Consider the following 15,174-nt stretch of genomic DNA (forward strand, 5'->3'; position numbering starts at 1 on the left):
AGGATAAGAATTTTAAAATCAAGATGTTGCTTGACTGGGAATCAATGTAGGTCAGCAAGCACAGGGGTGAAAGGTGAATAAGACTTGGTGGGAGTTTGGACATGGGACGCAAAGCTTTGGATGATCTCAAGTTTACAGAGGGTAGAAAGTGGCAGGCCAGTCAGGACTGCAATGGAATAGTCAAGACTGGAAGTAACGAAGGCATGAATGAGGGTTTCAGCAACAGATGAGCTTAGGCAGAGGCGAAGTCAGGCAAGGTAGAAATAGGTGGTCTTAGTGATGGCACAAATATTTGTTCGGAAGCTCATCTCAGGGTCAAATACAACATCAAGGTTGCGAACAGTCTGGTTTCGTCTTAGACAGTTGCCAGTGTTACGGTTAGGTGAGGAGGTGTTGAAGGGCTTCCCTGTTTTCCCTCTCCTTTTCTGACCACAACAGGTTTAATTGTTTTTTAAAGTGGATGTACTTGCCAATTCAGTGAGTGTTTGATTATTTACGTGCTTTGATCATAACAAGAACCAACTAGACAGGTTTTCTTGAGTTCAACAAAGAAAGAGATTAGCTTTATTGTCTTAAACCGATCCAAGTAAAATAATAAACTATGCTCCAACTTACACACACACAAATAGGTTAGAGATTGGGGAAGGGTAGATGGGTCAAGTTAGAGTCCATAGAACAAAAAGAGTATACAGTCTGTGGAGTTTGGTAACAGTTGGCTTCTAGCTAAATTCGGTGGTCCTGGGGCTTCCACTTTGAACAGATAGATGGATGATTCGGTGGGTGTCTTGGAATCAGCGATGCAGCTGATTTCCTTCAAGGGGTCTCTGGATGCAGCCGATGAATGCAGAGGTGGTCAGTCAATAGGCAGGGTTCAAAGCCTGCAAGCTGGAATGGAAAGAGAGAGAGAGAGAGAGAGGGAAAATGGAGGGTCCCCACTTGTCCAGACGCTTGACAGCCTGCTGCAGAGAAACATTAGCTTAAAACACACAGATGACAGTCACCCAGTGATTCAAGCATGGTAGTTAGCAATGTGTATTTCTTCTTGCAACTTAACAGTCCAGGTCTGGGGATTTCTTTCTTGAAACCAGGGTCCCATTGTTCAAGTGATAGTCTTGATGCCTTGATCATGGAAACAGGCAGTTCCCTTAAATTTTCTAGGTCTTGGTTCTTTGCTAGGACAAGGCAGACACTTTGTCTCCACATCACAGGCCTTGGAATGCAGGATACAGTGTTGCAAATGAGGTGGCCATCTTAAACCACTGGCAAAGTCACCTTTTATCTGTTCCTTTTTAATTTCTTTCAAAAAATAAATTCAGGTCTCCAGCCAGTGGAGTAAAAAAATTAGCATTCAACATAGTACACTGGTGTGACACCAAGGAGAGGGATGGAGTCAATAACGAAGCAATGGTGTTTGGAGTGCAGACCGAAAACAATGGCTTCAGTCTTCCCAATATTTAATTGGAGGAAATATCTACTTATTCAGTACTGGATGTCAGATAAGCAGCCTGATCATTTAGCAACAGTGGGGTTGAGAGGGGTGATAGTGAGGTAGAGCTGCAGGTAGCCAGCATACATGTGAAAACTAATGCCATGCCTTCGAATGATGTCGCTGAGGGACAGCATGTAGATGAGAAATAGGAGGGGCCAAGGACTGATCCTTGGTCAACACCAGAGGTATTGGTGAAGGAGCAGGAAGAGAAGCCATTGCAAGTGATACTCTGGCTATGATGAAATAGATAAGAGTTGAACCAGGCGAGAGGAATCCCACCCAGCTGGACTACAGTGGAAAAGCAATGGAGCAGGATGGTATGGTCAACCGTGTCAAAGGCGGCAAACAAGTTCGGAAGCATCCAAAACTGGACACAATATTCTAACTGTGACCAATGATCTGTGTAAAGTTTAGATTTTTTTTACTCTGTACTCCTTTTACAAAACCTAGGACTCCACCGGCGTGTTTTTTAATTACATCTTTATCAACTTGTCCTCTCATTTTTGTGTGTATCCGAACCTAAAAGTCTACCTACTTCTCTACTTCCTTTCAAGTTTTACCACTGTGTACATATTCTCCACTTATTCATCTTTCCAAGATTTATCACCTTGCATTTATCTGCATTATCTGAAATCTATCTATACATCTACTAACCTATGTCCTCCTAACACTGCTAGCAGTTTTCTTTGCATTTAACCACACTAATTTTTCTCATATGCAAGTTTTGATATTGTACACCTAGAGGAGCCAACTCTTGTTGGGAGTTATTCCTGGAGGTTTGATCATGTGATATTCTGAACACATGACATCTGACCATGTATGAACAACTACATAACATCTTGTCACATGACTTCTACAAATGTTATTGCATTTAACTTATAAAGCTTGGGTCCCTTGTAGTTAAGTATTTTTGCTTTTATTTTTGTGCCAGCAGCTGTTATACGACACGTTCTAAGATCCAGGAGGTCACCCACGAATAGGGGAAGAAGGGACACTGACAGCAGGGAATCCAAAGATAGGGGAGCCATTCGCAGGTGGAAAGAACTTAGATTACACCAGTAACTAATGGTAACTCACTGTAATTGCTCTGATAACTAATAGTAAAGTGGTAACACTCATTTATCCCTCAACCAATAGCAAGACATTAACTCATTTATTATATGTAGCTGGTAGTAATCGGTGTAATGCCCCGATATCCTATTTTTAACTCGTAGTAAACCAATAACCCACCGATATTCACCCTGAAACCTCAGCCCGCGTCCCCCTGCCCTGCACAAGATGCGGTCAGGCTTCCCAGTCAGCAAATTTTAATGCACCCAATCTTACTCCATCTCCTTGGACTCCAGTTCCATGTGAAGGTGAAAAATCTGAACTGGGACCATCAGTCAGTACTAATCTGTACTTGGACTTCACATGTCAAAACCAGGCAGCACACACCAACTTGAAGCAAATCAAGAAACCACACAAAGGGCAGAGGGTTCAGCATTTGGGGAAGTTCTCACAGGGTACATGATCCGAAACTCAGCTCAGCAACATTTCTAAATCACTCCCTGAGCTTGGAGTCTATAAAGGAAGGTTTTCATAGAATTATAGAAATTACAACATAGGAAGAGGCCATTCATCTCCCAGTGCTGGCACTCTCTCCTGCAACCCCATTCCCCCACAAGATTAATTTATATTGTTACGACCATTATTTCAGTCCCACTACTCCATAGGCCATAGCATATCAAATAAAATTTCTCAGCTACCGAAGAATAGCCAAATTAAACACTATTTCCCCCCCCCCACCCCACCCCAGAATAAAGCAAACCAAACCAGGTTTCTTTAAACAACAACACAATTAACTATTTATTAGACAAGAAATAATAGTTCTTAACTACTAACAAGATAAATCTATATATATGAAAAACCCTATTCCCTTAACCCTCATGCGCACACACACCCACACACCCACACATACAAAATAAAAACCGGTTACCCAGGGAAAAAGGATTTTTGGTTTACAGTTGTTTTTTAAGAACAGAATAATTTTAAAAAATTGAGTTTCACATTCTGGTAGGATGTCTTCAGTACAGTGAGGTGTCCCTGAGTCGAATAGTTGGATGCCACTCATAGTTTGTCCAGGCAAGATTGATGAACAGTCTGTGATGGGTAGGCGTTCACGGCAATTTAACTGCAGAAGGCGTCACATAGGTCTTCCTTCAGGGGTGTAGCAACAGGTCTGCTTGGGTTCCGAAGTAGCAGTCTAGCAGTAGAAGAATTCTTCATATTTCAGGATTTCTTGGGACATAGGGGGCAGCAGGAATCTCACTGGATGTAGGAATTCTTCAGAGACTGGAGGCAACAGGAATCTGCCACCTTTCAAATGCAGGATTCCTTTTCAAGTCTCCTTTACAGAGAGGTACACTTTTCTGGGTCTTTTCTCCTTTGCTCCAGGCAGTTCAAAGTAAGATTTCAAATGTCTGCCCTTTGTTCAATTCGCTAGCTTTTTAAAGGGTCCAAGGTGAAAATAAACCTTCCTGAACATGGTCATATGTCCAGACATAGTGTCTCTTGTCCTTCAGAAAAACTGTTCTGAGGAACGGTCAAACCCCTGTGGTTTCCTTGAAACTGTTGGCTTTCCTGTCCTTGCACAAGTTCAACTTCTTTTCAAAACACTCATAAAGTTCAACTATAATAAAAGCAAAATACTGCAACTGCTGGAAATCTGAAATAAAAAAAAGAAATGCTGGAAATACTCAGCAGATCTGGCAGCATCTGTGGAGAGAGAAGCAAAGTTAACGTTTCAGGTCAGTGACCCCAACTCTTCATCTGAACTTCCTTTCAAAACACTGCAGGAATTCCAATTATTGTGTCTTCCACTGAGCAAAAAAAAATCCTTTCCTCAGTTTTTTTAAAACACAAAGAATTCTAAGTATTCCTTTTAAAAACAAAACACTTGTAACAATATATTAAATGTACCTCAATCACATGAAGTATCCCATGATCTAATAGCCCTCAGTTCAAGAATGTTTCTTTTCCCTTCCACCTTGTTTCTTCCAGTTTTCAGTTCCCTAGTTCCCCATTCACCCAATACAAATAATCTTCCATTATTTACCCACAGCAAGGTCCCCAGATTTCACTTACCTCTTAATTGGCTGTGCTGCTCACTCACCACCTTGCTGTTCCTGCTCCTCGCTCTGTGGGAAATATTGGTCCCCATCCCCACACCACTCCATCTTCCCTTCACCCTGCCTTGAGCCCCAATCTCCCAACTTCCCTGCCCCATCTCTCCCAAAGCCCCCATTCTCACCTCCCTCCTTTCGAGCATCTATTTCTCACTTCCTCTGTCCCATATCAAATACCTTTTGCGAACTAACATAAAGGCATTTACTTTACACTCCTTAAGGAGCTTAATTAAATGTCAGGCTCAAAATACCTTTCATAAAAGTATATTAGTGTCCTTAAATTAGCCCAGGTCTTTCTAAATGAGTACTAATTTTTTACCTTGCACTACAGGATATTCGGTTGATTAGCCTACAGTAACTTGGTTTATTTCTCTTCACATTTAATTATAATTCAGTAGCCCATGTAATATTTTGAACATTAAAGCAATGGCCAGCGAGCTCTTGACAAGTGTGTACAAATAAATGCTGCTACCCAAAATTCACTGTGGGGAAAACTAAATGGTTAAAATCAAGTCAATATTATCGGGAGTTTAATAGTCAGGTATGCAGCCTCGTTTAAGCTGGAAAACACACGAACGCAACCTCCAGTCGGCTGAAATCAGCACCCGGTAAAAATGCCGCCATAAAAATTCGCTCACTTCCCCCGGCTTCCACGCGCTGCACGCTCGTGCAGTTGATACAGCCGTTATGTCAGCCGCCGCGCGCGCACGCCCACCGCTCCGATCACATGAGCAGCCGAACGGGCCAATAGCTGCGTGCTCGTGCGATTCAAATCACCTCGTGGGTTGTAAAGTTGGAAGGCGCGGCGGTTGGAGGGGAGGGTTGCTTTGAGTTGCCGCCGAGTTGTGCGGTCATTGCCCACTCACTTGTTGAGACGGCGCCGACGAACAGACATGGCGAACAAACAAATCTACTACTCGGACAAGTATTATGACGACCAATACGAATACAGGTAAAAGTTCTGTCATATAAAGTGGCGGGAGGTACTTTATGAATGCAGAAGGACATCCATCCCCTGCTTCTGTCCCGAGCATGACTCTGACTTGTTTTTTCTTGAAAAAGGAAAATTATGGGACGAATAAACACTCAACGAAATGAGTATTTTTGACTTAAAACTTGCTCTGTCTGTCGGCATCATTATATTCCCGATCGTGGCCCCGTGAACTAAACTTCACGGTATCCAAATAAAGTTATTACCGCTTCATCGTGTTTGTATGAAATGTGTAAACATCATCTCTATATAAATGTCCAGGTCCGTTATTGCTGCTGCTCCGGTGCGGGGTGTGTGGAGTTGCGGCAGTTTTATTTCTCGGGAGCTCGAGCTTCTGTCTCCCGGTTCGGACCCTGTGACGTAAGGTGGGCGGGGTGGGGGAGCACCGACTGCTCGCCATGTTATTGCCCTCTCATTAATTCACACACCGTGCATCCGGCTGTCTTACACGCTGGGTAGAGGGTGGATTGCAACAGCATCTTGCAAACAATCTCATTCTACAATGTGTAATGCAATCTGCCGCTGTAGTTGGGCAACTTTGATCATAAGGCTCCAGATTGTAGTTACTGAGCAGTTTCCAAGCCAATGTGCAATGATGATGACTACAGCAGAGGGATTGTGTGGCAGGTGGGGCCAAAACAGCAAGACCTGGTTTGAGCAGGACGTCTTCTGGCATCGTTTTTCCCTGCAAGGCATTACTTGTTCTAATGGTTTGAATTGTGAGGCTTGTTTTGCTGCTGTTGTAAATTACATTTCTAGAGGTGGGACTGGGATAGTCTTTTTTGTAAATGGTGGCAGTGTGTGTTTAAATTTCTGGATTATCCAGTCCAAAAGTAGACTTGTGGCCGCTTTTTAAAAAAGCTACATTTATTTATATACAGAAGCCTTTCACAACCTCAGGATTTCTCAAAGTTCTTCAGTCTTTTGAAATGTAGTTCCTGCTGTTATGTAGGAAATCACGTTATCGCCTAATAAATACTCATTTTATTTCAAACCAGTTAAACGTAGTCATAAACCAATGTAAGTAGGTACATTTGCATTCTCCCAAAACATGTTTGTGCACTGTTTTTTTGAGGTCTCGACATATGTAACATGAGGCTCCGCTCCATGTTGCAGGGCACTGAGGTTGTGTACCGTCAGGTACAACTTGGGTAAACAGGGAGGGACTATGGGAATAGAAAATAAATTGAGTTGTTAAAAATCAAATGGGTTTGGTCTTGATATTAAGTTGAGAACATTCTGGTTCATCCACAACTTGATGTCTGACAAGCAGTCACAGCATACAGTGCTGATTTGTGAAGTTGGAGAATTAGACCTGGATGTCGTCATTTGCATATGAAAGTTGAATCCATTCTTAAGACCACTGTCTAGCTGGGAACTGGGAGGGAGCTATGGATTGTATTTTGAGGCACACTATCCCTGTTTAGATGAAGCCATCAGATGCTCCTGAAGTGGCCATGCAGAGAAGGGGGGAAAGGTGCTGAGTATGTATCGAACTATGTGGAAAAACAATGCTTTGGAGGAGGAAACTGGTTAAAATTTTGAAAGCAGTGAACTAATCAGGGAGGAGAGGGAGGGCTAATGCGCAGTATCAAAGAACTCCAATCAATGCAGGTTTGATACAGTGGGATGGAACCAGCCTGAAGAAATGTTTAACAAGGATGATGGGAGTGTCGAGTGTGGACTAAATGATAATGCATTCAAGGAATTTTGAGAGGAATGATCAGAGTCCATTGATCATATTTCTGCATAGCTGTAAAAAATCTTATTTGGTTATTTTTACAGGCATATATTTTCACTTTTTAACATAGTGGGGTGCATGTCAGCCCCTTGGCTCACTGGTGGGACTTCTTGCCTTTGAGCCCCACTCCAAAAACTTGAACACAAACTAGTTTGACACTTCGTTTTGACACATTGGATGTACTATCTTCCAGGCAAAGTATTGAATTTCAGCCACAGGCCTGCTCAGGTGGACATAAAAGGTCCCATGGCACCACTCAATAGCTGGAGAGTTCTGATGATGGGTTTACACCTGAAACATAAACTCGTCAGTAGTCTCCACAGATGATTAATTTCTGTCATTTTCCAGCACCCTTTTTTTTTGGCTTTGTTCTCTTGGTGTTCTAGTCAACATTTATCCTTTAACTTAAAATCACCAAGTCCTGTCTTAACATGATGGGTGTCCTCGCTGTGGTTCTAGCACTGCCACTGGTAAATTGGATACTTTTAGAACAGATCTAGCAGCATAAAAACTGGACATCCATTAGGTGCTATGGTCCATGAGCAACAGCAGAATTGCATTCCACCACAATCTGTAACCTTGTGGCTTGACAATCCTTCACTCTACCATTACCATTAAGCCAAGTGATCAACCTTAGCACAATGAGGAATGTAGAAGAGTAAGCAAGGGGCCGCAGCAGGCATATGTAAAAATTAGGTGCTAAACTGATGAAGCTACAACACAGGACTACATGCGTGCTAAATAGCGGAAGCAGATGCTGTAGACAGCGGATCAGATCAAAGCTTTGCAGTCCAACTACATCCAGTTTTGAATTGTAGTGGACAATTAAACAACTAATGGGAGGGGGAGGCTCCATGAACATCCCCATCAATGATGGTGGAGGCTAGCATGTGAATGTAAAAAAAACGAGACAAACATTTGCAGCCATCTTCAGCCAGAAGCTCTGAGTGGATGATCTATCTCGGCCTTTTCCTGAGATGCCTACCATCACTGATGCCAGACTTCAGCCAGTTCAGTTCACTCCAGATGATCGAGAAATGGCTGAGCACACGGGATGCAGCAAAGACTGGGCCCAACAAATCCCAGCTGTCCTTCAGCAAAAGTTAATGTAAGGGGTGGTTGACTGTGCTATCAAGTGGCACTTACTTAGCAATAACCTACTCACTGACGCCTAGTTTGGGTTCCGCCAGAACAACACTAATCCAGACCTCATTACGTGGACGAAGGACTTATTGTGAGGTGAGAGCGACTGTTCTTGACATCAAGGCATCGTTTGATAGGGCTTCTTGATACCATACTCCTAATAAAATTGAACTCAATAAGAATCCGGGTGGGGTGTTGGTGGAAATTCCACTGGCTGAAGTCATATCTAGCTCAAAGGAAAGATAGGGGGGTCACCATTGACCAGAAATTTAACTGTGGTTACAAGACTAGGTCAGAGTGGTTGGGAATTTTGTAGCATGCAACATATCTCCTGATTCCTCAAAGCCTATTCACCATCGACCAGGCACAAGTCAGGAGTGTGATGGAATACTCTGAACTTGCCTGGATGAGTGCAGCTCCAACGTTAAGCTCTATGCCATTCAGGACAAAGCAGCTTACTTGATTGGCACCCCATCCACCACCTTCACCAGTCACTCTGCCACTGGTGCACCATGACCTCTGAATCATCTACAAGATGCACTGCAGCAACTTGCCTCCCCCTCCCATTAGTTGTTTAATTGTCCACTACAATTCAAAACGGGACGTAGTTGGACTGCAAAGCTTTGATCTGATCCGCTGTCTACAGCATCCTGCTTCCGCTATTTAGCACGCATGTAGTCCTGTGTTGTAGCTTCATCAGTTTAGCACCTAATTTTTACATATGCCTGCTGCGGCCCCTTGCTTACACCAAGGTTTCTTCAACAGCAGCTTCTGAACTGGTGACCTCTCACCTAGAAGAACAGGGCAACAGACACATGGGAACAACGCCACCTGCAAGTTCCCCTCCAAGTCTCTCACCATTCTGACTTGGAAATGTATTACTGTTCCTTCATTGTCACTGGGTAAAAATCCTGGAATTCTATCCAACAACAGCACTATGGACATGCCAACACCACATGGAGTTCAGTTTAGGAAGTGCGGTGGAGCGGTGCAGTGGTTAAGCAACCTGGGTGATGGCCATATTTTCACCTGCCTGATTAATGAAAAGTTTTCAGAACTAGCAGGCATGAGACAAACCATTTTCAAAAAGAAATGTCCATTTTAATGCTCAAAGCACACTTGGTTTGAGTATGGACAGTATATATGAAGTTAAACTTTTGTAAAAAATTTTTTTTTTTAAATTGTGGCAGAATGTAGTAGATAGCATACTGAAGGGCTCTGGTGACTACCCTAGAGTGGCAGTGTGTGCGTTTGCATTAATTGTCATTGGGTTGACCTTTTTTAACATTGGAAAAACAAGTAAACTACAAGTTGTTCCTGACCTTTTTGAGTGGCTCTTTTCAGTGCCCATCCTGAAAATAAAATGCTTTGCAACCCAAGGAGGTGGAACTTTCTTTGAAGCTGATGACCTAGCTCCTCCTCTTGCATAGTAGCATTAACATGGAAAAGTTTTATGCATGTTTTTGTAACATTAGCAATTTGTAGCCCACTTGTATTAGAGAAGTACCTTTAAGCCAAGTCAGTTCCCCTTGCTGTCAAATTTACCTGTGAATACTGCAGAACAACTTTGGTAGCAAGATGTAACTGTACAGTTAATAAAAGTCATGTTTTCAGCTTTCCTTTGAGACTTTCCTTGATGTTGGGGAAGGTCTGTTGAGGCCATTAGTACCAAACTACTTGCATCTGCAGACTGACCTCTCAACCCTTAAGAGGGTTATGTCTGATCTTGGAGGCTAATTACAATAAAGTGCATTGCATATTAGTTTCTATCAAATTATTTTTTACTATTGGGTTATCTGATCTCGTTGAGTTTACACTTTTTAAAATTTAATTTCATTCAACAATACCTTCCTGCTGAATACATCTGAATTTCCTTGTCTTTAATATTGTCAGGTGTTTCATAGAAGCTACTTTGCCCATTCAGCCATCCATCTAAAATAAAAGTTGATTGGTGTTCTGTCTCTGTGTGTCTCTCTCACTATAAAAGACAAACTGATTTTATGATTCTTTTAACAGGCATGTTATGTTGCCCAAAGAACTTGCAAAGCAAGTACCAAAGACTCATCTCATGTCTGAAGACGAGTGGCGAAAGTTAGGTGTCCAGCAGTCTCTGGGCTGGGTCCACTACATGATGCATGAACCAGGTATTATGACTATTAAGGGATAAGGAACATTTTTGCAGTGTGGGGAAAGCAAATACATGACAAAACAAGTATGGCTTTAAAAAAAAAAGTAGCACATAGAGAAATTATCTTCAATCTGCTATATCTAGCGAATGGTGTACTTATTGTCCCACTGAAAATTTTTAATGTACTTTTCATCCTGGTTTATTTACAGTTTAGACATTTATTGGTGTTTGTTAAACTTGCATTCGGCTTCACTGGAAGCTCAATCATAAGATCACTTTCAAAACTGAAGTTGAAGTTTATGTTGAACCAGAGATCTGACTGGATGAAAAATCAAATTAGAGAACCTCCATGAGTCCAGTCCTGAGCCTGGACAAGGCGGTTATCCATAGGCCCAGGTTAGATGCAGCCCATGGGGATGGTTGCTCTGACTGCCTCTCTTCTGCCATCTTCAGGTGGCTCTGAAGAAGGAGCACGTGGTGCCCGCTAGTGTGCTTCAGACTGTTGCAACCAGGGGATACTGTGAAAAGCAATCTGGCCATAATAAGGGGTTATAAATTTCAAAGTTATTTTCCTATAAATTAGGGATAAAAAAATTAAAAGCAGGGTTCATCTTCCTAAAAGGTTAAAATAAGTTATTGGCATGCCTCTGGTGAAGGGCTTGCCTCCTCTTAGAGCATAGAAGCAGCTCCTGATGAGGGGGATTCACTCCTAAAGATCCTGAAGCTCATCACACAGTAAAACATTACAAACAATCATGTAAGTTCCACAATGTAATTGTTGGTGAGATGGTCTTATGTGGACAAAACTGACCAAAGCCAAGAAGCTGAATTATAATCTGAACACAATAGGTGATTGATTTCTTTAATCACCATGAGAGGCTCCCAGGTTGCTGCTGGCCTAGCCTTTCTTAGAAATCAAGTTATACAGCCTTATTTATGAAATATGGGAACAAACCTACTTGCAAGAGAGGTAACACGCCCATAAGTTTAAAAAAAAATTAGTTATCAAGGTTAGAAACAGTATAAATATTGGAATCACACAGGTGTATCTTTAAATTCGTTAGATTCACTCCAGCATTTCTCATGGTAAATGTATGAGCTACTGTGGTGTAGTGAAGATAGTTCTCCCCTTAATTGGGATAGAGGTATCTTGCTAAACTTTGAAGCTTTTTTAGTCTGAATTAAGGCAAATGCTGCTCTAAATATTGATGGATATCTTAGATATTTTACTTAATATTTAAACTTAAACCTGGATTCTCTACTAGAAATATTATACTTTTCCTAGAACTATTAACGTTGCAATTGACTTCCCATCACATGTGAATTGCATGTTCAGTTCTTTAATAAACTTTTATATAATTTAGAAAATATATTGTCTGTCTTTTGTATTGCAAACTCGAGAGCCCATCTCCATACACTCTTCAGTGGGAAGGTACATTATTGAGGAGAGATGTTCGGACCCTTATATCCAGGTTGTTATAATCTGGCTAAAACTTGTTTAAAAAGGCTATCTGGAGGACAGTAATATTCTCAGCTGGTTCCTTTTCCTATGTAGAGTGTTGGATCAGTTCTTCAGACCCATTCAAGTGTCTTGAGAGGGTGATCATCTGGGGCATACACCTGATCTGGGATGGGCCTAAAAAGGGACTAGGATTATAATCCAATTCAACTGGAGGACATGGTGGATAGTGCAGATATTTAAATTCATAAGCTTCCTTTTTGTTTTGTTTACTAAGTTTTATTGGTTGTGCCCATCTCAAAAGGGGATACTTTTGTTTAGGTTTTTATTAGCACTGGGGCAACCCAGTGTGTCTCACTATAATTAAGAAAAGGCATTTGAGAAACCATTTCAAATACAAATTCGTATTTGTTTGTTATAGTATTTTGGCTTGGGTCTTTGCTGTTCTTGCCCTTTTTTCAAGAACTGCATCAAATCTCCCGTAGATTGGTACACCAGCACACTACGCTGGATTGATTAAACGTTAGTTCCTAATAAGTCCTCCCATTGTAATGTGACAGCAGTTATGATGAAAGGTCACAGACCTGAAACATTAACTCTGCTTCTCTCTCCACAGATGCTGCTAGACCTGCTGAGTATTTCCAGCACTTAGTTTTTATTTCAGATTTTCAGCATCTGCAGTATTTTGCTTTCATCATAAATGCTAACCGTGCTTCTGTATTCTTGGATGCAAAGATTTTTTTTTTTATGAATACATTTAGGACTGGATTCATAAAGAGTACTTGTTATAGTATGTTGCAAATAAATGCAGTGGGGGCTATGCATTGTTACCAGTTTGGAGAGTGTTTGGTTATGGGGAGGGATGCACCCCTGATCAGGAGATACTGAGGGCTTGTTTTAGTGCCACATGGTTCACACCAGTGACAAGTCTTTATAAGTTTGTGAAGCCTGTTTCTTCATTTTAGGCCTAGACTGGTTGAGAAGTTAGCCTGTAGGAAAGGTAGTGTATCCCCTGGTGTTTCTGCAGCTCCATATGCGGTCTGTACATGCTATGGCAAGCAGAGGTCCTACATATGCTTACACTTTTTTAAAATGATCAGAGGAATGAATGTGGGAGAGAGATGATGGTAGAAATTGGCAAGTTTGGGAGAACCTGATCTAACTGCCATTTTAGTCTGCAGGGTGGGGTTGGGAGCTACCTCTCTAACCAAGTAAAGTACTATAAAATTGCTCTGTCAAACTTTAAATACTGTATTAATTGATTTGGAGCTGCTCTGGGATGTATCGGACACTTCCATAAATTGAACATCACTGCACCTCCTAAGTGGATGATTGACCTGAAATGGTTGGTCTCTGATTTAAGCAATGCATGTTTGGTTTCACAGCATTTCTTAATCCTATAATTTAAAAAAGACATTAAGTATGGAGTACTTGGCATAGAAAGTAATATTTTCTCCATAGTTAAGCTTTTTCACATTTTAGAGCTGGCCCTTTAAAATTTATTAATGGTAAGTCCTACAGTGGAGGATTGCAGAGATGTGCAATGAACACTGCTAAATTAGCACTGACATTTTTTAAATTTTTATTTCTAGAACCACATATTCTGCTATTCCGAAGACCTCTTTCTAAAGACCAGGAAAAATAAATGCTCACTTTCTGGACTTTTTGTAAATATTGTAGTATTCAGTGAATACATTAAAATTGTACAAATTCATTCAAACCTGTATGAGCTGTATTCTAAACAGCAATAGAGCTCATTGTGGTACAGTGGGTTTAGACTGCCATGAGATGTATTTAAAAAAAAAGTACTAGCAGTCAAAATGATGGTTCCACTAAAATTACAGTGCTTTCTGTTTACTTTGTGAATTTTTCTCTTGTGCCTTTATATTTTCTTCTGATGGATACTGTTGTGAATAAAGTTTTAATTGCACTTCTTGGGATTCCTGTATGTATTTGCTCTATAGGTTGTGTTTGTGTTTAATCCTTAAGGGAAAGAGTTTTTTTAGTTTGGGGGGGGGGGGGGGTTGGGGCGAATATGGGTTCCACAATGACACCCCAACAAGTTTTGAATTTAACTTTTTGACAGCACTGATGAGACAGCTTTGACAAACTATTTGAGGGCAGCGCAGCCTGGCTTTGGGCTTAATTGTATTAATTATCATTGCAAGTCAATTTAACCAAGTCTATCAATGTGTGGAGCATAACATGAAGGGCAATGACTGTGGTTTGCATCTGTGGATTCAAGGTATTCTGAAGGAGGGATCAAACAAATGTAATCATTCTTCTATATTGAAAATATTGTTTTGTTGTCCATGTAGCCACCTAGCTGTGGCTACTGATCCATCAACACTTGCCCTTAAAGTCTGCAGTCTTTGTTGAGTTTTCACTAATACCAATACAGTTCCAGCTTGACTTGTGCACCAACCAAAACTGCTGAGGAGTACCAAAAGAAAAACAAAAAACACCATTAACCATTCCTGTCAGTGACTTTAATTGTGAGCTCAACTATAAGTGTAATGAGGGCTCAAGTGATAGTCTTTCAGCACTTATTTATGGTCATAGATCATAATGACCTAGCTAACATCTTTTTTCCCCACCTTGTGTTTCTTTTGTACCATCAGGTACCAACAGAGAAAGAGCGAGAGGGTGATTGAAGATGAGACCACATTAACATTTAAGAATAGAATAAGTGGTTGAAGGGAAGGGGAATTGAAGGATATGGAAAGAGAGCAAACCCATGGGATTAGGACTGCCACTAGTGGAGAGGATGTCACTAATGTGGACTACATCACAAATGGCATTATGTTGGAATTTCTATAACACAGAAAAAGGAAACTGATAGCTGATACTGAAGACTTAATGCTAATTATCAAATCTCACTGGTATTGATGAGTCCTTTTGGCAATGTTTTAAGTAGTTTTGAGGCATTAGCCTCAAAGGCATTTGACAGTTGTTCAGCCGGGGGCGGAAAGAGGAAAAAAAGGACTGAATGCTACAGCAATAGGGCAAGTAGGTAGTCACCTGCATATCGCTCACTATATCTGGCACTCTTACTG

The 15,174-nt window shown here is 41.2% G+C and overlaps 1 protein-coding gene across 1 annotated transcript; it reads left to right on the forward strand.

Moving 5' to 3' along the window:
* The first annotated feature begins 5,431 nt into the window (after positions 1 to 5,431).
* Positions 5,432 to 14,028, forward strand: LOC137369237 (cyclin-dependent kinases regulatory subunit 2). The gene is made up of 3 exons (XM_068030124.1): positions 5,432 to 5,608; positions 10,548 to 10,675; positions 13,711 to 14,028. The coding sequence occupies exons 1-3, from the start codon at positions 5,550 to 5,552 to the stop codon at positions 13,761 to 13,763; spliced, it is 240 nt and encodes a 79-aa protein (XP_067886225.1). The 5' UTR covers positions 5,432 to 5,549; the 3' UTR covers positions 13,764 to 14,028.
* Positions 14,029 to 15,174: the final 1,146 nt, after the last annotated feature.

The sequence above is a fragment of the Heterodontus francisci genome, chromosome 4, assembly GCF_036365525.1.
Source record: "Heterodontus francisci isolate sHetFra1 chromosome 4, sHetFra1.hap1, whole genome shotgun sequence".
Lineage (NCBI taxonomy): Eukaryota > Metazoa > Chordata > Chondrichthyes > Heterodontiformes > Heterodontidae > Heterodontus > Heterodontus francisci.

Excerpts from the sequence above, each read along its gene's own strand:
- LOC137369237 (XM_068030124.1), top strand. The coding sequence starts at position 5,550 with ATGGCGAACAAACAAATCTACTACTCGGACAAGTATTATGACGACCAA. Across the intron at positions 5,609-10,547 it reads GACGACCAATACGAATACAG|GCATGTTATGTTGCCCAAAG; the intron begins GTAAAAGTTCTG and ends TTCTTTTAACAG. Across the intron at positions 10,676-13,710 it reads CTACATGATGCATGAACCAG|AACCACATATTCTGCTATTC; the intron begins GTATTATGACTA and ends TTTTATTTCTAG.